The sequence below is a fragment of the Pleurodeles waltl genome, chromosome 4_1 (genome assembly GCF_031143425.1).
Source record: "Pleurodeles waltl isolate 20211129_DDA chromosome 4_1, aPleWal1.hap1.20221129, whole genome shotgun sequence".
NCBI lineage: Eukaryota > Metazoa > Chordata > Amphibia > Caudata > Salamandridae > Pleurodeles > Pleurodeles waltl.
The window spans coordinates 886991634-887018074 of record NC_090442.1 but is presented as its reverse complement, the minus strand read 5'-3'; the positions used below and the strand labels follow the sequence as shown (position 1 = coordinate 887018074).

At 45.6% G+C, this 26441-nt stretch overlaps 1 protein-coding gene across 1 annotated transcript in view; it reads left to right on the top strand.

The window, feature by feature from the left end:
• Positions 1-26441, top strand: part of RELN (reelin) — a 1304886-nt gene that overhangs the window by 1254275 nt on the left and 24170 nt on the right. The window contains exons 60-62 of the mRNA XM_069229640.1: positions 8847-9004; positions 16332-16551; positions 25914-26111. Of these exons, the coding sequence (XP_069085741.1) occupies positions 8847-9004; positions 16332-16551; positions 25914-26111 (576 nt within the window). The remainder of the gene's footprint in view (positions 1-8846; positions 9005-16331; positions 16552-25913; positions 26112-26441) is intronic.

The window sequence follows — 26441 nt, the reverse complement described above, 5'->3', positions numbered from 1 at the left end:
ATAACATAAGAATCTGCAGGCTCTCTGGTTGATATACGCCCCAGTGGCTAACATTCCCCTTAGACTGTCACATGCCTTCAGAATCATCCAGTACTCACATACAATTTATTAAAGTCCTTCTGTAGGCAGACCCAGGTCCCCCCCAACCCCTTTTCACAAACAGGGCTATGCTGGCTTTTTCCAGCTCTGGAGTCACATTTTATAGCCTTAAAAAGAAAGGCAATGGGTAGCAGTCTATGTAAAAATGGGGTTCTATTTCCAAAGGATGCTGTCTGATGGGTTCCTTCTAATTTTGAATTGCTCCACTCAGTCCATAACAATATTGTTCTGTATACAGCTCATCCAGCCTGATGATATTCTGATGTAGTCGATGATTCCATTTCATGTTAGCATCTGTGACATCATGTGTGAGGTCATTAGTACAGCATGAAGTAGAAAGATTATGGTTGCAGAATCCAGTATAAATGGTGATTTTCAGTGTTTTTTAGGTTTTGAATCGTTATCAGAATACCACTCACATGAGCTTTTTAGAAAAAAAATTATGGTTTATTTTCTAACACACTTTATAATGTGAGTAAACAACCATAATTTCCTGTTACAGAAATCTTGTTATGGTGACACAGCTATGGTGAGCTCCCAATGTATATTTTGGCCCCTATCATTTCTATGCCCTCAGTGCAGAAAATGTGTCTTCCTACAAAATCAAGCATGCTTACTAGTTGAAGCAACATTAGGTGACAGTCTCAAGTGCACAAACACAAGGAGGCTGTAGACTAGGCCCACTGGCTATAGAGGCATTACGGGATCTGCTTCCAATTGCCAGTTGAGGATGTTTAACTATTTAAAACTGCATTGCCTGCAGGTGTCCACCCACCCAAAGGAGACAAAATGCTCATGCAGCCATCAAGAGATGGACGGTGCACAGAGCATGAGTGTCAACCCAACCAGTGGCACTGCCGGGGCATCTGAAATGATATCCCGGGGTCTCAGCAGGACTTATATACAACAGCATTTGTTCTAGTGACTGACTTGAGGTGTAGATGGAGCCCTCAGCCAGGCTTTGTGTCTTCCTTGGCTCTCCCCAAGCTATTGTGTCTTATACAAATTATGTTTTTGTTCTTCCACTTTGACAAGGACTTCCCCTGGTTAAGGCCCTTCAGCGTTGGTCATAGGTGGATACTTTCCCCTCTGAGAAGAGCCTCCCTCTTGCAAGGTGTCTGAGTCAACTTGAAACATCACAGAAACAAGTTGAATCCTCCAGTAAACACTAACAGATAATTGACCCAAGCTGATCCTTACATCCCGATCTCAAACTACAGCAAAATGCTGCTGGTAAAGAATAGAGAACTAAACAAGCATATTAAAAGTAGATAATTTGTTAGAACACAGTAGTCGAAGATGAACAGAACAAACTAATGTAAAGGCCCCCATGTGAGTCCATGACACATTTGCTGATCCAGACACCAATTAAAAAAAATACACCCACCCAGAGACCCACTCACGCACTCACTCATCTATTCACCCACTCACACATCCACAGAACCACTCTGTCATAGTCACTCACACAACCACTCACAGATCCACAAAACCAATTGCACACCTACTCACAGACCCACACAGCCACTCATACACCCACTCCCAAACACACTCACAGACCCACAAAACCACTACACACACAGTCACACTCACACACCCATACAGCCTCTCACAGACCCACAAAACCACTCACACACCCACACACAGACCAACAGAGCCACTCATACACCCACTCGCACACACGTATACACCCACACAACCACTCAGACACCCACTCACACACCAATACAGACACTCACACACCCACCCACAAAACCACTCACAGACCCACACAGCTACTCACACATGCACTCACACAGCCACTCATACAATAATGCACCTACTTACACATGCATGCAACCACACACCCATACAGCCACTCACACACCAACAGCGCACTGGGCACTGCCAAAGGCTGTACACAGTGTTGGGTTGGCTGCAAGCAGGGCAGTTGGCTGGGGGAGCCTGGCAGTAGGTCAGGTCCTGCGGCCAACCCCCCTCCATGCACAGATTGTGCACAGTGGTGGTTGGATTAACGTATGGTAACTAAATATTACCATACATTAAAAAACTCTAGAAATTCATGGAAAAAGCAAAGGTTACAGGGATTTTATAGTAAGGAAATGGAAGTTAAAAAAACTGAAACTCACAAAAAAATAAAGGTTAGATGGATGTTATAATCAGGTTCAGATTTTACACACACAAAACCATAGAAATTCAGCAGTTATAGTTATACTTATTACAACAAAATATAACTTGTGCCCTAAGATAACTGTTACTCACTCCCTCGCCATGCACTGCTAATTACCCCACATATTACATAAGTCATGACACCTCTGTGACACCTGCAATAAAATTATTGATGGTGAGGGCGTGAGTTACAGTTACCTTAGGGCATGAAATATAGCTATAAATATCAGTGATGGCACAGAAGAAATAAGGAGTGATGTCATGAGTGATGCGTAATGTAATGTGTGGGGGCAATTAGCAGTGCATGGTGAGGGTGGCAATTATATTGACCTTAAAGCACGAGTTATAGTTACTTGAGATAACTATAACTGGTGAATTTCAGTGGTTTTGTACATTTAAAACTGACATTTTCACCTAAATATAACATACATTTAGTTAATTTGTATGCTTTTGTAAATGTAAAGTAGGATATAATTACAATTCCCTAACTATAGCATCATTTTTACCTTTGTTTTTTTTAAATGAGTTTCTAGACCTTTTTATCGTAAATAAAATATTTATTATCAAACTTAAAGCCAACATCATGCCACACACGGGCTTTGGCTGTGCGTTGTGTTTGGTTGTCCGAAGGCTTGGTCTGCATCTAGGCCCTGTGTCCAACCTCCACGAAAAGCCAGCAGCTCACCAAGCACAGCCTTCAGCTGTGTGCAGCGTGGTGTTGGCCGCAAGGCCTTGTCTGCAGCCAACCCCTCGTTGGCAGCCTGGCCCTACCCTAAACCCCCTGCATACGCTGACCCTCCTTTTTAATTGTTTTTGGGGTTGCATAGCACTGCAGATCCACCGCAATGCCCAGCATGACACCCTTGGGCAGCAGTTGAAGTGCAGTAATAAAAGTATGGGAACTGTGAATCTGTGCACAATAGGGGCGGGTGGATGAACATGGGGGCTGGGTCAAAGGCATGACTTAAAAAAACAAAATATTCTGTAACTGTTTTTGGTATTTCACCTTTAGATAAATACATATAACATAACATACAGCTTAAATGAAAAATAAATGCAAGTTAAGTTAATCAGTGGGAAATACACTTATCATACCATATGAAACCTTTATTAATTACTGCACTGCAGAGGTCTTTACGTAACAAGAAAGCTGCAGAATTGATTCCTGGTTAACGCAGTGGAAAATAGTGACTTACATATCTTTAGTGCTAAGAGATGCCAGGCTGTGGCTGAAAACAGTGAATATTTAACTTATTATTTTAAACTTTAAACCTAGACCAGATTGTACATAGTGCAGTTTTTGTTATAACTGTCGATTAAAGGCACACACTTCACAGCTCAGCTGGTAACTCCCTTGCAATACCACCCAAAAAGGATAAATCTGTGTCATCAGGAAGTGTCAAGTGATTCCATTAATTAAAGCTAATACCGCTTCCAGTCACCCTTTACATTTGCAGATTGACCAGTCTGCACACATTTACATTTCTTTCAGGCAAGCAGTCACCCTGGCAAGAAGGCTTGTTTAGCTGTCTGCCATCTCTTGGTTTCACAGCATAGGAGGCTCTCTGGCTTACATTTCAGTTGAAGCATTTCAGCTCTAGGAATTAACCATCCCAGGATGGTTGTCTTTTAACATAAAGTAGGGGACCTGTTTTCCTTATATTAAAAAAGTATAAGCAAATCGTGAACCTTCGATCATGCCCACTTCAACCACTGCAATTGGGTGTCATCCAGGATCCCGGATCCAGAGTGACATCCAGGCCAGGCCGTGGACTGGATCGCCTCCTTCCTCGCAAACCGTTCCCAAAGAGTTTAACTCCCTCCGTTTCGCTCAGAACCCACCGAGATCATCTGCGGCGTACCTCAAGGCTCATCGCTCAGCCCGACACTCTTCAATGTCTACATGAGCCCCCTCGCCAACATCGTACGCAAGCACGACATCATCATCACCTCCTACGCCGACGACACCCAACTTATACTCTCCCTCATCAAGGTCCCCACCAGCACCAAGACCAACCTACAAGAGGGTATGAAGGATGTCGCAGACTGGATGAGGCTCAGCCGCCTAAAGCTGAACTCTGAAAAAACGGAAGTCCTCATCCTCGGCAACACCCCGTCCGCCTGGGACGACTCCTGGTGGCCCACGGCCCTCGGCACCGCACCGACCCCCACAGACCACGCCCGCAACCTCAGCTTCATCTTGGACCCTCTTCTCACCATGACCAAGCAAGTCAACGCCGTGTCCTCCGCCTGCTTCCTCACCCTCCGCATGCTCCGCAAGATCTTCCGCTGGATCCCCGCCGACACCAGAAAAACCGTGACCCATGCCCTCGTCACGAGCCGCCTGGACTACGGCAACACCCTCTACGCCGGGACCACAGCCAAACTCCAAAATCGCCTGCAACGCATTCAGAACGCCTCGGCCCGCCTCATCCTCGACGTACCCCGCAGCAGCCACATCTCCGCACACCTGAGACACCTGCATTGGCTCCCAGTCAGCAAAAGGATCACCTTCCGACTTCTCACCCACGCACACAAAGCCCTCCACGACAAGGGACCGGAATACCTCAACAGACGCCTCAGCTTCTACGTCCCCACCCGCCTCCTCCGCTCCTCTGGCCTCGCACTCGCTGCTGTCCCTCGCATTCCGCCGCTCCACGGCGGGTGGGAGATCTTTCCAAGACCTGGAACTCCCTCCCCACCAACCTCAGGACCACCCAGGACCACTCCGCTTTCCGGAGACTCCTAAAGACCTGGCTGTTCGAGCAGCGATAACCCCCCTTTTTCCCCTAGCGTCTTGAGACCCGCACGGGTGAGTAGCGCGCTTTATAAATGTTAATGATTTGATTTGGATCCGCGGATCCATGGATCCCTAACAAAAAAAACATTTTTTACATTTGACCCCGGAGAGTGTCCCCTCTGAGACCACCTCAGAAGGCTCAGAGGGTCAGGGTTCCCCTTCTCTGCCCACTTAATTTTTTGTTGTTGTATTTGTTAGGACTCAGGCCCGAGTCTCAGAGTCCTAAGATGGCAGCTGCAATTTTTCCTTCAGGTTGTGGCCAGCCAATCATAACTCATTATTGAGCATGTGGATCCGCTACTCCGTTGCGGATCTTCTGCTGAGCCTCCACAGCCTAAAATATACAAAGTTTTTGGGCCTTAATTTCTCAAAAACTACAGAATATACCAAATCACAAAAAGCATGCTTTCTTGCCCAAGATCTAGCTTTCTGGCAAATTTGGTATAATTCCATTCAGCCATGTGGGCTGTAGCTGTGTCTAATTTTCCTATGGAACAATGAATGGGTAAACTGTGATTTGGGTCACTCTCTTTTTCTTGGCCCCCACTTGACCGATGTCATTGAAAATTTGCATAAGGAGCTGAAGGAGAAGAACCATTAATTCTCAAAAGTTTTCTGAAAATTAATCAAACAGTGCGAAATTTATTAGGAAAATAAAAAATGCTTTTCCTATAGAAATGTGATCCTAAATAGAACTACCCAGTGGCAACCTATATATATATATATATATATATATATATATATATATACACTGAAAAAAACAAAGGTTACAGGGACGTTATAGTCAGGCTCACATTTTAAACACACGAAACTTTAGAAATTCACCAGTTAGAGCTATCTCAAGTAACTATAACTTGTGCCCTCGACATGCACTGGTAATTACCCACAAATTATGGTACTTATGACATCTTTGATTATAATATCAATGTAATATTTGCAGTAAAATGTTTGATGGAAAAAACTGTGCATGAAGGGGGCACAAGTTATAGTTACCTTAGGGCCCTGTGGCCAACCCCGTATAACCACCCAACCTTACACCATGCACGGCCTTCACCAATGTGCAGCGTAGGTTGACCACAAGACCTGGCCTGCAGCCAGACCCTGTGGCCAACCTCCCTAACCACCTAACCCCATGCTGCGCATAGCCCTTTGGCTGTGCGTGGCAGGAGTTGTCCACGGCCTCTCTAGGTGTGAAAGGGCATATGTGGAGGTGAGAGTGGCTGTCAGATTGTCTGGGTGTGAGAGTGCATACATCAGTGTTTTAGTGGGTGCGTCAGCGTGTGCGAATCTGTGAGTAGGTGTATGAGGGGGCCAGTGGGTCTGTGAGTGGGTGTGTGCCAGTCTGAGTGGGTGCATAACTGTCTAAGTGGGTGCGTGAGGGTCTGACTGGGGCTCTCAGTGAGTGCACAATGGTTTGGGTGGGTCTGTGAGTGGGTGCGTGAGTGGGTGGGTACATGATTGTCTGCGTGGGCCTGTGAGAGGGTGCGTGAGTGTCTGAGTGGGTGTGTGAGTGGGAGAATTGATTGAACAAGAGAGAAAGTTAGAGGGAGAGAGATAGAGTTTTTTAGGCTTTGATGTCTGATATACTTAGAATGAGATATTTCTATCCATATTAAAATAAAAAATGTGTATATATATTTTTTTTATATATTTTTTTATTGAAAAAAAACAAAACGGTAATGAGTCCAGCTGGACTCGAACCCACAAAGCTCAGTGTGAAGGTATGCGACCTTCACACTGAGCTACAGGTTTTGTTTTTTCCAAAATTTTATTTTAGCCATTTATGGGCTTTCTGGGACCATGTGGGAGTCCTTACGGGCTACCCCATGGTCCCTCCAGTTTTATTTTATTTTTTATTTTTTTTATTTTAATTTTTAATAAAATGCCCTTCAATGGCTGCCTGACACTGCAGGGGAAGCTTTGAGGCTTCCCCTGCAGTGCCATTGCTTCAGCAAGCACTGAGCTGCTTTTACAGCAGCTCCATGCTTGCTGAAGCATTTCATCTCTCTTCCCTGCACACATGCAGAGGACAGAGATGAAAGTTCTTCTGTTTGACAGCTGGACCTTTTTTAAAGGTCCTGCTGTCAAACAGCAGTGTTTGCTGTGGCTTGAATGCAGCGCTCCTGCCAAGCCACAGCAATATAGCATAACATAACATAGCAGGAGCCAGCCCTGGGAGGTGGCAGTCCCTAGGGCCATCAGTGGCTCCAAGAGGGAGGCCGCTTGGCCCCCCTCTAATGTGGACTTTGTCCCTGGGGGGTGGTGGACCGGGGCCACGGGGGTCCCATAGGGACCCTCTTTGCTTTTTTGAAGGTTTGCCCTGGGCAGCAGGGTCGGGGGGCATGCGCGATCCCCCTCCAACGAACGCATAGGCATAGCCCCGGGGGGGGGGGGTGGTGGTCCCTAGGGCTTGAGGGCCATATAGCAACCCCCTTTCTTTTTTTGATCATTTGCCCCGGGCAATGTTGGTCCCCGGGTCTGCGGGGTGTTCTGTGCAGCCACCGCAAATAAATAGCTTTTTGCCCGGGACAGCAGGGGGTTCTGCGCAGCCCCACAAATAAATTGCTTTTTGGCCTAGGGGGTGGTGGTCCCCAGTGCTCTGGGGGCCTCCAATCCAAATAAAGTGTAGCCCCGGGGGTGGTGGTCCTCGAGGTGCGGGGGGCCCCCTGCATTAATTAAATGGATAGCCCCGGGGAGGTGGTGGTCCCCGAGGCGCGGAGGGCTGTGCCCCGCTCTTATTTGGACATTTGCCCCAGAGAGGTGGCAGTTCCTGGCGCTTATTAAAGGCCAACTAGGGGCCCTCGTGCACTCCCCTCCTCCATGATGCCCCCAGGACCTGGCCCACCCAGGGACAAATAATTTTTAAAAAGTGCAGGAGACCACGTTTTATTTTAAAATACTTAGAAAAATTCAGTGGATGGGTCCGCAGATTTTTCAGTTGTTTTTTTTTTTTTTTTAATGCTTTTCAGCCCTGGTTGGGGGCCTCAGGGAACCCAGCACCAGAGCTAAGGGGTCAGAGAGACTCTACCCTGGTCCCTTTTCTTTTTTTTGTCTTTTTTTTCTGAGACTCGGCTGAAGCCAAGTCCCAAGATGGCTACCAACACTTCCTTGCTGAAGTGCTCTGAGCCAATCAGATATCAGCACAAGGACAGTTGGATCCGCAGAAGATCCGCGTCCCTATTTATCTATATTTTTTGCCTTAAATTTCTCTGAAACTTCTGAATGGATTTGCACCAAATCACAAAAAGCGTGATCTGCGGAACGGAATCTAGCTTCTTGCCTAATTTGGTGTATTTCCGTTCAGTGGTTCCGGCATTAGGTGTGTCTAAAGGTCCTATAAGAAAATGAATGGGGAAAACTTGTTTTGGGACCCCCACTTTTTCTCAGCCCCCGCATGACAGATCAACCCGAAACTTTCAAGACAGAAGCTGAATTTAGCAAAGTATAAGTTTTGAAAATGTTGTGACTATTTGTCAAGCGGCGCCAAAGTTATAGGCAAAACAAAAAATGCTCCTTCTATAGAAACTAGATCCTACGTATAATTACCTATAAATATTCATCTCTCTCAGTCTCTCCAGATATCTTTCTCTATTTCCTTCAATCTCTCTCTCTTTATATTTCTTTATTTCCCCCTCTGTCCCTACTATGCTCGCTCCAAGCATGTAAGTGGGTTGTGGCTATCAGCAATCTCAAGATACTTCATCATCTGATCACACAGTGCATGTCATAATGTATTACATAGAATTCATTGGCCTTTCCTTCTTTTGTGTTTTTCTCCAAGTGCAACTCAGTTTCGTTGGATTCAACGAGGAGAAGAAGTGGAGAGGCAGAGCTGGGCCATTGATCACGTTTACATTGGAGAAGCTTGTCCGAAATTCTGCAGCGGGCACGGATATTGCACAACTGGCGCCGTTTGCATTTGTGATGAAGGGCACCAAGGTCTTTCTTCTTTACTTCTTTTTCCTACACTTATTGTTGCCTGTTACTGTTCTTTATGTGGTATTGAATCACGAGGTGCTGTAATTAGAAAATCAAATGTGGTCGCATGATGGTACAACAACAAATCAAAGCACAATCGAACTAATTGGAAAAACTGTCTTAAGTAGCATATTATTTATGATTGATGGACGTACGTGTATACAAACAAAAGGGTGCTCGGCAAAAGAAAAAACATTTAAACCGCAATTTGGTTTTGCAGGTACTGCTACAGGAAAGTGATTGCTTCTTTTTACCTTTATACCATAAACATTTAACTTTTCGCTTTCATAGTTTCCATAACCCAAGTATTTACTCCACTCTTCTCAGTCACTTAAACACACACCGACTTGTCAAAATCATAACATTTTGGATGAGCTATTATTTTGGTTTTACCTTAACCCCGGTCCTAAACGCTTCGCAATGCTATTGCAAAACCATATGTTGATTTGGTGAACCTTTGAAAAACGTATTGGAATTTTATTCCAGATCAATTGGTTTATCTGCACACCTTAATGTATTTTAAAGGTCCAAAAAGTTCTGGAAATGTGGCACCGAATGAACAAATCATATAAGGTAGTGATGAAGTTTGTGTACATGTGGGATACATAAATATTAAACACACAAAAGGTGATGAAGGAATGCTTGCTGTAAGTCTAACCCCTGGCAATCGCATGGTCTAGCATTACAACCCATCGTTTTTTTGCCCACCATGCCACTTCAGTTTAGACCCAGCCATATGCAATCCAATAGGAGCAGGCCAGCCCAAACTGCCAATCCAGGTTATCACCGAACCGGAACACAATACATAAATATTAGACACATTTAAAGAGACAGCTGTTATTGGTTGATAGATTTGAACCTTCATAAAGCAATCCAAATTCTTCAGAGCAAGTTAAAAAAAATTATTGAGTGTTTTTTGCCATGGCATCAAGCCAATACTGATTTAAGAAATGTTGTAACTCACCAAGGAGGAATATAGCTAATGTTCAAACAGAAGTGCCTTGGAGTGGTCCTTGGCAGAGAAACCACAATATTTTATACAAGAGTCTGATTAGTCAGGTCCTGACCAGCCCTAAGCATCTAAATGACATTCTTGAAGCCAAGTTCAGCATTTATGGTATGATAGGGCATTTCCCATCCATGAAACATTGCAAAAAGAAGATGTGTGATCCTCTAAAACATGATTCTAATGGCATAGCATAAAACTGGAGTCTGACTGTGAAACCAGTCCCTTGAGTAGGAGCATCCAAAGCGTTTCCCTCTTAAGTGGAAAGTATATTGGGGGCCATGCAGAGGTAAGATCCTACATAAGTGGTCACTCCAGGGTCCCAGGGCTTAAATTATAACAAAATAATGAAATAAATAAGTCCCTGGGCCCTTATCAGGCCACTGTACCTTGTTCCACCCATTGCCTCTGCCAGCGCTGCCATAACAATTCAGTCTATTCCAGGCCCCGAACGGTATAAGAATGGCTTGGGAAGCAGCTATTAGTCATTTTGTAATACATTACATAAGTAATAAACTGTTGTTCTGCTCATTTCTAAATTAGACAGAGAGCACCACTATGTGGCAGCTGTCGTAAATGCTGGTGTTGACAATTAAGTACCAGTGCTGAGCACCGTAAACCAAATTAAGCACTGCGAAGTCCAATTCCTTGGAACTACTTGTGAGACCCACTACAGAGAGCCTGCTGTGAGCCCTGGCCTTGCTATATGGCATGCCTGAAACCATCACTGGTGCAAGTAAACCAACATCAGTTGGCAAGTCAGGGTGCCAGGGTACACCATCTGCCCCATAAACCCACAAGTGTGCTCTGCCTGAAATGTCACTACAATCAATGTAATTGTCAAACCGTGGGAAACAGTGGCTGCATATTGTTGTAAACTGTTCCTGGGCTCCAACAAAATTTAAACTGCCTAATCCTATTGAGTAAGCAAGGTTGGCATAAGCAACAAGAACTTGTTCAGAGAAGATTTCATGTAAGTGCATGTACAGCAACACTAAAACAACATTACATTTAGGAAATGAAGTTAAAATTCTCAGAACAATTTTGTTAACAAAGAGCAAAATATAATGATCAAAGTACCATGAAGAAGGAAGGAAGTTGGCGCACTTACGTCATTTCACTAAAAACGAAAGTGAAATGAGCTGATCAGCTCATTTCACTTTCACTGCCTCAGTACTCAGGGGGTTATCTCAGCCCTCCTCAAGCACCAAGGCAGATGGGAGAGGTATCATTGAAAAGGGGAGAATACCCTTCCCTAGTGGATCCCTGCTTTGGGATTGCCACAGAAGGGTGATCCCCCAAGAAGGGATCCACCCACTAGACACAAGTAAAGGGGGAGCGGCCTCTTGGACAAAGGCTTTTGCTCCTCCTTGTTTTTTGGCAATATTCAGTCTGTCTATCCCCCAGGGGGTAAATGGGGTCAACAGCCCTGATCTTCCCCCCGGGGGACAGAAAGCCCACTAGGCACCAGGGATTTTGTATTATGCATCTAGGGGTAGTGGCTGCCAAGAATAGGCAGTGCAATGCCCCCACCTCTCCCAAAAAACTGGTACACTCTTTCTGCCCCCCTTTGGGGGCAGTAAGTCCACTAAGCACCAGGGATTATTCATCTAGGGATGGGGGCTGCCCACAATGGGCACTGTAATGCCCCCATCCCCTCCCTAAAAAAATGACACAGCCTTTCTACCTCCTCTGGGGGGCAGATGGGGTCAATAGCCCCCAATCTGCTCCCCCAGGCGACAGAAAGCCCACTATGCACCAGGCACTACTTTTCTGGTAATGTAGGGGTAGGGGCAGCCCAAAATGGGAATGTCCATGCCCCTAACCCCCTAAAATAAATGGACACAGTCGTTCTGTCCCCCTGGGGGGTGGATGGGGAATATTACCCCTGATCTGCCCCATCAGTGCAGGCAGAAAGCCCACTAGCACCGGGGTAGCATTTGTTTTTTAGAAAGAGGGGTGGGGCGTCACACCATGGACATGCCCCCATCCCAAATAAATAGGAACAGTTGGGGTCATTATGACCCCGGCTGTCGGCGTAAATATAGAGGAAAGTACTGCCAACAGGCTGGTGGTACTTTTCTCCATATTATGACATTTGTGGTTTGGCTGAAGCCAAACCGCCAATGTACCATATCGACCGCCGGGCTGGAGATTTCAATCTCCAGCCAGGCGGCCGTCACCTGCCCGCTGTGGGATTATGACCCTGCCTACCGCCATGGTTTTTGTGGCATCCTTACCGCCACGAAAACCACGGCGGTAGGCACTATCAGTGATAGAGAATCCCTTCCCTGTCACTGATAGGGGTCTCCACCACACACTTCCCCCTCCACAGGGTTCCCCCCACTCCCTCCCTCTCCAGACCCCTCTACACACCCCTCCCTTCACATATGCATACACAAACCCATTCCAACATTCATCCCCGCCTGCATACATCCATTCACACACGCGCACACACTTCCATATGCACACGCATTCACACAACTCCACATACACGCACTTACACACAACACGCAACACACACATGCATACATGCACGCACAGCCATACACCCCTCACACACACACACACACACAACACCCCCTCCCTTACCTGTCGTCAGGGAGTCCTCTGGCAGGAGACAGGACGGGGCACTGCTGCCAGCAGCAGCGTCCGCCAGCAGAACACCACCAGGCCGTATTATTGTCATAATACGGCCGGTGGCGGTCTACTGGCATGGCGCTGCTGCTGGCAGCAGCGCCACCTTACCACCATCTTCCGGCATGGCCACAGCCGGATTTCCGCCTACCTACTGGTGGAAATCCGGCTGTGGTCATAACCTGACAGATGGCTGGTAACCGCAGCAACGGTCTTCTGGTGGCCGTCGCGGCGGCAGTATGTGGTTTTTACCACCAAGGTCCTAATGAGGGCCAAAGTCTTTCGGCCTCCCTCAGGGCAGATGAGTAAATTAGCCCCGATCTGCCCCTGGGGGGAGGATGGCAGACAACCCTCTAGATGCCAGGGAATTAAAAAAAAGAGAGGGGTTGGGGTTGCCCACCACCATGGGCATGGTTGCCCCCACCCCAACTAAAGGGGGCTAACAATCTTTCTGCAAGCAAGAGGACATTTAACTTTTTGGGGTGTTTATTTTACATATGGGCCAGGAGAGCTTAGCTAACTCCCAATATCGCTTGGGTAGGGTGCCATCGGGAAAAACCTAGCCTGGGAAACCAGATCAAAGAACTTCATTTCTCAGGAGCAAGGGCCCTCACATACCTGAGTAGGTGTCATGTTTCAGCACCAGCGTAGCTCCTCACAGTGCTGATAAAAACTCTGCACCACTTGTGTGGCTGGGCCTAGAGCTGTTGACAGAAACGGATTCAACCATGGTCAGTAGAACTCTCCATGCAACTCTCCCATTATCCTTGGTGTGATCTGTTTCTGTCATTGCACTAGGCTTAGCCAAACTAGTGGGGCAGCAGTTTTAACTGTACAGGTGGGGCAATACTGGGTGGTATGAATTTTGTAGGTCCCTGCAGATTCCTGAACGTTTCATCACAGAAATGTGAGAAAAATTTGTTTTTTCAGTCAAAGTTTGAGGTTTTCAGGGTATTCTGGGTAAAAAAACATAGTGAGAGCCACACAAGTCAGCCCACCCTGGATACCCCTAGGTGTCAAGTTTTAAAAAATGGTCAGGTTGGCTGAGATTTCTTAGGTGCCGGCTGAGCTAAGGTACAAAATCTAGAGCTAACCACATCAGTAAAAGAGGGTCAGTTTTCGGTGGAAAAATGTGCTGTGTCCATGTTGCGTTTTGGACTGTTTCCTGTCGTAGGCGCTGAGTCTACCCCCACAAGTGAGGTAGCTTTTTTAGCAGGATACTTGGGGGAACGCTGTGTGGAAGGAAGTTTGTGGCTCCCCGCAGATTCCAGAACTTTCCATCACAGAAGTGTGAGGAAAATGTGTTTTTTTGTAAAAGTATGAGGTTTGCAAGGGATTCTGGGTACAAAATGTGGTGAGAGTCACGCAAGTCAGCCCAACCTGGATAGGTGTCTAGTTTAAAACAATGTACATGTTGGCTAGGTTTCCCTAGGTGACAGCTGAGCTATGGTCGTCCAAACTTCAGAGCTACCCACATCGGGAAAAGAAAGGTCATTTTAGGTGGACAAATATGCTGCGTCCACGCCGCATTTTGGGTCATTTCCTGTTGTGGGCACTATGAATACCCACACATGTGAGGTACCATTTTTACCATGAGACTTAGGGGAATGTTGGGTGGAAGAAAGTTAGTGGCTCCCTGCAGATTCCAGAACTTTTCATCACAGACATACGAGAAAAAAATGTTTTTAGTCAAACTTAGAGGTTTGCCAGGGACTCTTTGTAAAAAAATAAAAATAACATGGTGAGAGCCACACACGTAAACCCACCCTGGAATCCCCTGGGTGTCAAGTTTTCAATAATGTTCAATGTGGCTAGGTTTCCCCAGGTGCTGGCTGAGCTATGGTCCAAAATCTGGAGCTGCCCACATCGGAATAGGAGGGCCAGTTCTTGGTGGAAAAATGCACTGTGTCCATGTTGTGTTTTGAGCCTTTTCCTGTTGCAGGCACTAGGTCTACCCCCACAAGTAAGGTACCATTTTTATCAGGAGACTTGGGGAAATGTCAGGTGGAATGAAGTTTGTGGCTCCCCGTAGATTCCAGACCTTTCCATCACAGAAATGTGAGAAAAATATGTGTCCTTTTAGTCAAAGTTTGAGGTTTCCAAGGGATTCTGGGTAAGGAAACCTAATGGGATTCACACGTCATGCCATCCTGGATACCCATAGGTGTCTAGTCTTCACAAATGTACAGGTTGGCCAGGTTTCCCTAGGTGCCGGCTGAGCTAGAGTCCAAAATCTAGACCTACCCACATTTGAAAAGGCAAGTCAATTTTCCATGAAAAAATGGGATGTGACCATGTTGCGTTTTGGTCCATTTCTTGTCACGGTCACTAGGCCTACCCTCATAAGTGAGGTATCATTTTTACCGGAAGACTTGTAAGAGGATAGAATAGTAGAACATTTGTTATTACCTATTGGATTTCACTGTATTTGTGTCTTTGAAATGTAAACCAGTTTATAAAAAAAGATTACATTTTGAAAAATACCCTCCAAATCATACGTTAGTACAGATACAAATTAAGAGATGTAGAAATGACCACTGTTTTTAAACTCCATATCCTGTGCCCATTCAAGAAATACATATGTTGCCTTGCTACTCATTTTTCACTTTGCCTATATCGATATAAGAATTGGTCTATACTTGGTACTCAATGAAAAGCCTTCGTGTGGTGTAGCTCGATTGTTTGCTCTGGTACGTTGGGTTCTTTTAGAACCTACAAACCCTATATATTCATGCAACCAGAAGGGTCTAATAAGGATAATGGTGTATTGCTTTAGTCAATCTGCCATCATAATTAAAACTTACAAATGAAAATGTTGTAAAAAATGCTATTCATTTTCAATATTTCTTTTTTTCAACAGTTATTTTCCTTAGGAAAACCTTGAGGGATGTGCACATATAACCCCTTGCTGAATTCAAACTTTGGTCTACTTTGCAGAAATGTATAACATTTCTGAATCACCCATGGGTTTCATACTGGTTTCCACTACAAATGGAAGTAGGTTGAAAGCACAAAAAATATGGAAAATATTCTACCTCTTAGAAAAATGCTAAAACTGTGGTGCAAAATGTGGTTTTCCGCTTCAGCGCTGTATTTTCCTGGAAGGTAGGAAGATGGTGACTTTAGTACAGCAAACTGTTCACGGATGCCATTTTAGGGAAACAGGACACTTTTATCTGGAGCACTTCTTCCCTATTTTTCTAAAAAACTCAAAATGTTGCTATATTTTGCCTATTTTCTCAGTCCCCTCCAAGGAAATCCACAAACCCTGGGCATCTTTAGAATCCCAAGGATGTTGGAAAGAAAGGACCCAAAATTGGGATGGATAGCTTATGCGAACAAAATGTTATGGAGACCTAAGCGCAAAGTACCCCAAATAGCCAAAAAAGGGTTCATTTCTGGGGGAGAAAAGGCCTAGAAGCAAAAGAGTTAATTGTAGCTGCTAAAGAAATGTAAATAGTAAAGATGTGTTCTTTTTCCATGGCAATTTCAACAATTTAGCGTAATAAGAAGGAGTGCATTGCAAAACCATGAGCCATCCATCATAGTTGTGGTGTAAACCTCCATCTGTGAAGAAAGAACATTTTTGAATGAATTAACCTATGTGTCCTCACAATATATATTTGTGCCTTCCTTTGGCTGCAGGGGATGACTGTTCTGTATTCAGCCACGACCTTCCAAGCTACATCAAAGATAACTTTGAATCTGAAAAAGTCACAGATGTGAATTGGGAAGTCATTCAAGGAGGAATCATTGGGAACGGCTGTGGCCAGCTGGCACCGTACGCCCATGGAGACTCATTGTACTTTAATGGATGTCAAATAAGACAAGCTGTTACCAAACCTCTGGATCTCACTAGAGCAAGGTATTGTATTCATGTGTACAGTTAGATTGGGAAGTTGATGGATTGAGATGCCAACCGCCCAAGCTTTTAAGTGGGTTTAAAAAGATTTGGGGGTGGTCTTTAACATAAGTGTGGCCAAATACTCATAACCTGGTATCCTTTCAGAGAGGCGAGGCCTCTGTAATTTAGGTAATGGCTTATAACTTGTGAACCATGAGATTTTGATAACTCACTGTGAGTTTTCTGTTATTGCATCCAGACATTTCACACAACAGCGAACATGTACCTTAAACATGCTAGACCTATTTGCTGTGCCAATGCTTGATAACAGCATCAGTTATTGATTAACAACAGTTTTGTTGTAAATAATTAAAAATGAAAATGTTTCAATTCTAAAAAATATGAGACTGTGAATAAAGCATTGCTAAGATCTGTGAAATGGGTAGTGGTCTTCATAGGATCTAAATCCTTTCTGTCCTCCCCTCACAACACTTCCTCCTGAAGTCTCTCACTCTCTGAGGACATTTGCACCCTTTTTCTACCCACATATTTCTGAAATCATCCCTCTGCATATAGCACACGTCATCTTTCGCTCTGTCCTTCTGCATATTCTTCCTTGCGTCTCCATCCTTTCACCATGACCGACCTCTCTGTCTCACACACACACAAAATCAGCTGTAACCCCCAGCTTTTTCTTTTCCGCGGCTGTGTACCTCCACATAATTTCACATAAAACGGTATTTACAACTGCCGTATATGTGACTATTCTGTGCGCTCTGCAGAGGAGACTAGGTTTGGATGAGCGTGTACTCCTTTTACCTTCATGAACCCAGTACAAGTATTCTGAAAAACTTGGGCTACCTACAACCGTATCTCCCCAGCTCTCAATCGTGCCCCATCGTGGAAACCAACACACAACCTGAACTCACCCTTGCAGGATCAGTTCACAGTATGCACTTTGCATGTCATATGATGCATGAGAAACACAACTACAGAAAAACAGCATCTGAAAAATATACTCCTAGAGAATTCAACATTAAATAAAACGTGTAATATAAACAGGTACTGCCTTACTGACATTGATTACTTGAAGGGGTTTTACAGTTACTGTTGATAATCATCAGTGTTTAGCATACAAAGTCAAAGAAATGAATATAGGGTCTAGTAGGGACCCGTTTCAATGCCAATGTTTAATTACTACTGGGCCTGGGACCTAAAAGGACCACCCCATTTAAAGTCCTGCCAGCCACTCACCTTACATAAAACTCAGTGATGTGGCAAGAGCATGAGATGACCAACAAGCCAAGAGAGAAGGCAGACTGTTCTTAGTCTGAGGTCTTTGAGATATTGGATTGTAATCATGGACATCAGTTAGCTGTAGTCTGGGGGTGCAGATGTAACTCTTGACTGGCCCTTTGGTATTCCTGGGAATGCCCTTGTTTCCTTGGTGTCGAATGTCCTAAAAATAGTAGCACCACCATAAAGTAAACTGGGCTTTAAATCTTTTTGCCTTCTCTAATTTCCGTTAGTTGCCCCCAAACGCTTTAGCAGCAAATTCGAAACTGTTGGGGGGCTCAGGGTGGGACAAGGGGTCAACCCTGTAATATCATTGAAGGTCACAGACCTGTGAGAGATGTGTAGGTTACCAGACAATGAGAAACCAGTTACAGTACTTTTTGTAATATGTCAAATGAATGTCCATGCCACTTCCATCTCTGGGAGTACGACATTAGTATATGCAGCTAACTCCTGTGGCAGACACATAAATCATATTGTCACTGTATCTGTAGGCACCTTCTATATGCGATACCCATAAATGACACCACTCATCCAACGTGAGAAATGTTTTAAACTATGTCTAAAGGCATCCTTCTAGTACAAAACCTACGTTAGCCGTCACACTCACACACCTTTGCATTATGTTGCAATGGTTTGTGTGTGTGCAGGCAAAGCAGGAGCAAGGAGCACCGGGACAGGAGGACAGGGAAGCAGCACCATATCTTAATACATATGGCACCGTTCTGCCCTCTCCCTTTCACGTACCGCAGGATCTTTGGTAGATGGGCTATGTTTGCGAGAAATGTTAGTAAATCTACCCGCGTGGCGTGCATTTCACGGTGTGACTTCAGAGCTATTTTACACGGTCTGTATATTTATTCACACCACACTGAATGAAAAGAAATCACACTTTTTCAAATATTTTTGCAATAATCCCAGACTGTAGGCAGTGGTATTAAAGGTAAATGCACAAAGATGGAGATATGATGATAGACACTGCACTCCTAACTTAGAGCCAGTCAAGTGAGGCATTTTATACTTGGCAACTGGGGGAGATAACTCTTCACTAAATGTTTAATTAATGATACAGAAGTAAGAATAAAGTTGGTAGCACAAATGATATTGTGACGACGTTGTGTTTGTCATAAATAAGACTGCTACCCATAATAAATCATCCATCTGTTTGCCAGTGATGAGAGGAGGTGGGCGGGGCATGTGTCTGTGCCAGTCATGAAAATAGCTCTTACATCACTTGAAAAGTGAAACAGAGGTCGCATCATCAAAAACACAGTAAAATGGTTACAGGTGCTACATTTCTTTCAAGTGACCGTGCAGTGTTCAGGTCGTTGCAGCAGCAGTTCCTGGCAAAGAGCGTTAGGGCTACGTCCACCTAGTTTTTTAGGTTATGTGGATGGTAATTGCTAAATGCAACTACTATCCACCTAACACTTAATAAAACAATCAAAGCCCTTACCGCCCTCAGTACTGGCTGCCCAGCGTGCCTCTCGTGCCTCATCCTTACAGAGTTGTCCCCAAATGACTGCACGGAGCCGCTGTTCGTGGTGACTTACTTTATTCTCTATCTCCACTCGTACATCACACCTCCTGTTTTCCCCTTACAAACTCCGTGTCACCCCGACCATTTCACACACACTGGGAGGGGGGGAGGCAGCGAACCCACTCCTCGGGGCTGCAGCATGGTGTTGCCTGGATGCAGCAACACTACATTCCTCCCCAACCAAATAAAATACAATTGTGAGAAGGAAAGAGGGAAAAAAAAGTGAAGAAGAAAAAACACACAACAGTAAAATGCTGTACTAAACAGAGTAAAGTGTGAACACACTAAACAGGAGCGCAATGCGAAACTGGGGCAGCCTACAAATAATCCCAAAGGAGAGGGATAGCCTCCTAGTCAGTTACATAATCACCATACTGCTTCGATGGGCCCGGATTGGACCTTAGGTAATAGCCGGTGCCAGACCTTCCCCAAGTCACATCTTGGGTGCCACCATCCGATGGCAAGTTCCCCATTGGTCCCCAAGTCAGGGCCACAGGAGAGGTTGAGGCGCCGTGTGAGAGTGGTCCCTCCGGCACCATCCCAGCATCTTGGGAGGAACTCAGCAGTGAGGGGGAGCCAGGTGACCAGCCAGCATTCACATTTTCGCTCCGAGAATCACTGCCTCAAAGACTGTCTGCTCCTTTCAGTTGACGGGCGAAAACGAAGAACCTCGAACTGGGATACATTCCTCGTGACGCTTTCGCCACTAGTTTTAGCAGTCACCATTGTCCCATTTACAGCAGTCACTGTCCACAGTTCAGTCTCAAAAGGGAGCCGGAATTTCCCTCCGAGGTGATGGTCCATGACCAGTACAGTGTCTCCGCCACGGATGGTGCTCTTCCGTGCTCTTCGCTTGCGCAAGGCATAATTGTTACTGCGGAATCTCTGGTCCATGAACTGGTTGGAGGTCTTGTCCTGGGTGGCCTACACCGGGTGGTACGGGATGGTGTCAATCACAGCTCGCCCAAAGCATATTGTGTTCAGGGTGACCCCAGTGGTAGCATGGGGCATGGCTCTGTACTCACAGAGAAAGGTGTAGAAAGCACTTTCAGCGTTCGGGGATTCCGCAAGGGCTATGCGGAAGGTCTTTGACAAAGTCTTCACAAACCTTCCTACCTCGCCGTTGGCTTGGGGCCACCTAGGCATGATCCACCAATGTTTAGTGTTCTGGAACTTCAGAGAGTTTGACCGCTAGTGGCTGTTAAACGCGGGTCTGTTGTCGGTGCGGACTTAACCGAAAAGACTGTGTGTGGCCATTATTTTCTCCGTCTTGGGGATCACTGCTGATGCTGCAGTAGACAACATGATTTCCACTTCGGAGTACCTGGAATAGTCATCCACCACTACCAGCATATGGGACCTGTCGGGAAGGCTCCTGAAATCTGCTCTGACTCTCTGCCACAGGGCAGTGGGACCATCTTTGGTGATTACAGGTGCAGGGGAATCAGGTGATCTGCTGGCTTGGCAGACCAGGCAGGCTTTAACCGCATCCTCCACTTGCTGGTCTAGGCCTGGGAACCAGACCTTATTCCAAAGTCAGATTTTTGATTTTACGATGCCCTGGTGGGCCCCATGGGCTAGCAGGACGGCCCGCTGTCTTAGGCACGGGGGTAGTACAAGGCAGGGGCCTTGTAGCAAACAGCCTTCCTTGCTCACCGAGAGTTGGTGACAAACTTGATATACAGCTTGTAGCATTGTTTTGGCCTCACTGGTGCGAAAGGTTTCTGGTGCTGTAGGGGTTGCCAGTTGCAGGATTGGATGGCCTCCAGAGCTATCTACAAACAATCATCCTGCCCGGTGGCTTCTACTACCTCGTTTAGAGGAATGGGTGGCGGTCTTGCTTGATCCAACACCAACCTGACGTACTTCTGTTTCTTGTGCTTCTTCAAACTCCCGGGGGGTGGCAGGACAAGCATGGCGAGACAAGAAGTCCGAGGAAGTCCACAGAAGTTAAACTCCTGCAACTGCATTATCCACTTCTCTATCCTCAGTGGTGGCTTGGACGACGAACCTTTGAAGAGGGGGAGGAGCCGCTTGTGGTCAGTGACAACGGTAATGCTTTGCCATGTAGATATAAGTGCAGACACCCCCAGTGCATGGTGATGGCCTCCCGCTCTATCTGTGAATACTGCTGTTCAGTGGGTGTTAGCGCCCTGCTGGCATATGCGATGAGCGCCCATGCCCCACACTCTTGCCTCTGGGCCAGTACTGCTCCTAATCCCATCAGACTTGCATCAACCACTAGCTGAGACGCGTCTGGAGGGTCAAAATATGCCAGGATGGTATTGGCCGAGAGGGGGTCCTTGGCATTCCGAAACGTGCACTCCTGAGCTTATCCCACACCCATTGATGGTTGGCTTTGGTCAGTTCTTGCCATGGTCCAGTGAGATCCGACACGTTTTTCATGAAACGTCCACAATACATGACCATTCCCAGGAAAATTCTGACCCGGAGACAAAGGTCGGTGCAGGGGTCTCCTGAATGTCTCTTACCTAGGCGGGGTCTGGGCCAATGCCTTGGTCTAAGAATTTGTACCCAAAGAAGCAAATGTCTCTCTTCAGGAATTCGCACTTTTCTCAGTGCAAGGTAAGTCCTCGTTCACGAAGTCTCATGAACACTGCCCATAGACAGGCCATGTGGCTCTCAAAGGTGGGAGCCTGCACCAGGATGTCATCGCTGGCATTTAGGACTCTCACGAGTCCCTGGAGGACCTCCTTGTTGGCGTGCTGGAAAACCTCTGTGGCGCTGGAGATTCCAAAGTTCAAACAGTGTACCTCCAGAGTCCTGTGTGGGTGGAGAACATGGTTATGTGGCGGGAGTCAGGATGCAACATGGTGGTAGCTGGACCGGAGGTCAATTTTAGAGAGCCACTTGCAGCTGAAGAATTCCCCAATGATGTTGTCTGTAGTGGGGGTCAAGTGTCTCTCTCTTCGGATGGCCTGGTTGGGCATTCTTATTTCCATGCAGATGTGCACAGCCTCTCGCTCTTTGGGCTTCTTCTCAACGACTATTGGGGATACCCAGGGAGTAGGACCGGATACTTTTTCAATAATTCCTGCTCGCTCTAGGAGTTGCAGCTCACGTTCCACTTTTGGGCAAAGGTGGAAGGCATCCTGTCTGTGTATCAGGGCCACTGGGGTCACAGTTTCGTCAATATGCAGCCTAAGGTGGGGGGCCTTTCAGACACCCTATGCTGCTGAAGAGTGCTTCAAGTTCTTTGGTGATGTCTTCTAGGCGGCAGGCCTGGACGCCTAATGTGAATTGGACTAGATTCAAACTCTGTGCTTTGTGGCAGCTGAGAAGGAACACAGTACCTTATTGCGATACATAGACTTTGGTCGAGCAGTTCCTTGTTTCCATGGGCAATGTCTGTCCCAATGATGCCAGTGATCTGTAGAGGTTGGTCGCTGTCAAAAGCATACACTTGGACTCGCGTGGGCTTGAGAGGTGGAGGGTCGGGTAGACCATGGTACTCTTCCGCGGCCATCAAGTTGATTGAGGCTCCTGTGTCAATTAGAGCTAGAAGGGGGTGTCCACACACCACTACTTGGCACGTGGGGCAGCCTTTGGCTTGTGATTTTTCTTCTGTCTACTGCTCTCACCAAATGAACCACCTCTTGGTCATTGTCCATGTTGCTGTCCAATGATGTATCAAGGAGGGTGGCTACTGCTTTAACAGTTTTTCTGGGTTTTGTAAGCTGGACTTTGGGTGAAGTGCATCAGATCTTCGAGAAATGGTTCAGCTTGTCACACACACTGCATGTCGTTCCCCTGACTGGGCAGGTGCCTGAGTGTGGCAATAAACCTCCACACCATCTGCAGAGTCTATTTCTCAGTTTTGACTTAGTGCGGTCTGTCTTGGGTTTAGCAGTTTCTATGGCCACTGAGTTGACGGGTTTGACTTAGATAGCTGTTATTTGCTCCATGTGTGCGGACCGAGCTTTTGACAGCTCCTTCGACCGACCCAGGGTGAGGATGTCTCTCATGCTCATGTTTGGTTCCCGCAGGATGCGTTCTCTGAGGCTCCTCTGGGCTGCGTCTTGGTGTTGACTGGATGCAACAAAGCTACAGTTCTCTGTGACAGGAGAGCCAGGCATATTGCAGATAGGCATGTGGCGCATGTGCCAAATTGCAATTACTTTTTAAACGAATAGCACTGCAGGCCAGGCCTGACTTAGCGCCAGCACTGGCTCGCAAAATAGCATCAGATGGTCCAAGCAGTTCGGGCGTATGGGGCACCAGCCCTGTGTTTTACAGGGCTGCTTGTCGATCACTATACAGAGCAGCAACACCCTTTTCAATGTCGTCACAGAGTGACGAGTTGGAAAAGGGTGGGGTTACAACATACTGCTTGTGTGTGATCTTGTGCTGGTGAAAAGCCCCGGTTGCAGCCCCTTAGGGAGCATTTGCTGGTGGTTCAATATAAGGTATTTGTACAGCCAGGGCACTGTAAAATGAAAGCAGATTGAGCTTTTCAAATACATGTTTTACATGCACAGGGCACAGTCCAGTTCAAACGAATGGGTGTGCTGTTTGGTGATAGAGTTAAAGCTACCGAGTTACAGTATCAAAGGACGTACAGGTGACAAGAATGTTATTGTGATTGAAGTCCAGCTGGGGACAATTGCATTTTTTCATGGTGCGATAGTTACCAAATCTGTTTAAGTGAGTGCAGGTTTATTCATTTGAATGTAGGAGAATGCAATTTAAGTGTTTGCTGGCAAAGAACTGAAAGAGTAACAAACGCATGTATGATAATAACTTGGCAGGCACTGGTGTGGCTAGCTGTCCCTTGTCGAATAGCGCAAGGTCTGAGTTAACTTGCAGGTGAGGTCACATCTAAATGGCATCCGGGTCAAGTAGAGGTGCGCAGCAGAGGCCAATGTTGTGTATAATGGTTTGTTTACAACTCCAGCATGAACATTCGTTTGCCATTTTTGTTTTCAAGACGATCCGATTGAAAGTTTCTGGGTCAGGTTGACTAACACATTTCTCAGTGCTTCCTTGTATGTTCATGTTTCCTCGCAGGGAAAGGCCTTGTCTTGCTAATCACCTAGTAAGGTTCCTTCATTTGAATGATGGAAATATAATTTTATGAATGCTTGATGTTTTCTTTCCCTGCTGTTTTTGAGAGTGCGCTTGTTTTTTAAGTTTCTCACTTTGATGCGATGCGATGTGAACAATAATGTGTGAGTTTGTTTGGAAGTGCAATTATATGTTTTTCTTTTGAAACTTTTGGCTGCTTAGAGGTTGCAAGTGTTTATCTTTGGATAGGATGGGCGAGAATAAGCTGGGTCAGCAAGATTTCCTGGGCATAAACTAACAAGTTACATTTCTGTGATTGCCACTGTGTGCCAACCAACTTGTATTTTGGTGTCTCTCTGAGCTTTGTATTATTGCATTCAGATATATTTATTTCTGAAAGTATCAGATTGTGAAATAAACATTATTGGACCTGTGGTACTGGAAGTGGTCTTCAGGGTGTCTCAATCACTTCTGTTATGTTTACTCTGTATGACTCCCTTTTTCTCTCTGTATCTCATCCACCTACATGTCTTACACCTCATCTCTTTCCTTTTCAGCACACTCTCTTCACTCTCTCATGAATGCACTTCCTTGCATGTCCTATACTTCACCGCCCCAAAAAACAAAACTTCTCGTAGGGAGAACTCACCTAGCACCCATGAGAAACGTCGGGCTCACTCACACATAATTACATTTTATGGTTGTACGCCCCACCACTTTCAAAATTCTCCAGCCACAGCGCTGGGTGGTTACACACGTACAACAAATACAGTGAATCTATACAATAGTACAACAAGTTGATTGTTGTTCATGAACATGTTCCATTAATGCCACATGTCCCTTGTGCATAAATATTCTTCAGCCATACCTTAACATGTAATGCTGTTTACTAAATACTCTGTGGACACTGATGGAATGGAGATTATGCCTATAATTTCGATTGTAGTAATATGAACGTATGGAATGTGTTGAGATATTCCCATGGTGTGTGCTGTTGTTACCCACAGTAGGATCTCTAGCAATCATTATGGTTTTGAGCATTGATATGGCTGATTGGCGCCACAAACGTTTGATGAAAACGTTGAGAAAAAAAGAGTGTTTGTAAAAGCTCCCACCAGATAAAAGACGTGCAGCTAAACTGATGGCATTCTGCCAGTCCTGCGCGGAAAAATGAAAGCAAAATCCTACAGGACTTTAAGCTTGTTAACAAATATTATGGTGTATTCCACAAAACACTTTTTCGCGATTCTGCCCTCCTTTGTTAACCGCACATCAAGCTAAGCTGGTAGTGGAGCTTAACCATGAAGTGTTCCCTTACCCTGTAGATCTCACCCCTCATTCTGGCCATTTATCTACATTCAAAGCTTAATAAGTGACAGCAAACACTTAAGTTCCTATTCGTGATCCCTTTTTATATATTTAGCATTTCAAATAAATATTTTACACATTTAGATAAAAAGCAGTTGAATGTGCTGTGCTTGGCCTGGCAGCCTCAACAATGCGCCTTCATTTTATATTACAGCAAAATTATGTTTGTTCTTCAAATTGGAAGCATTTCACAGACAGACAGCTGCAACACAAACTTGAGTGATACTAATACCGTCGACCGTGCAGTACTTCTACAATACAGCGTCAACAATGGCATCACATGGCAAGTAATTGCCCAGCACCAGCCGAAGGACTTCATACAAGCCCAGAGGGTGTCCTACAATGTTCCTCTGTAAGTACAAATGCACAAAGCTTTGATTCAAATGTGTCTCCATCATTCAGGGAGTAGCTGTCTTGTTGTCACCATGATTCACCAGGGAATGTTAAAAGTTAAAGTCAACCTAGATATACGGGGCTGCATTTGAAAACTTTTTTGCACACCAGCGTGCGTAAAAAAGTCCATTTACACCTGCAAATGAGGAGGAATTGAATTTTAAGAATGTACATTGTACTTAAAACGGTTGAAATTCTACTAGTAGGGCAGATTTTCTGCCAGCATAAGTTTAAAGTTAGGGATGGCTACTTGGGTGTTCTTAAGGAAGGAACAGGAAGTGTGGTTTGG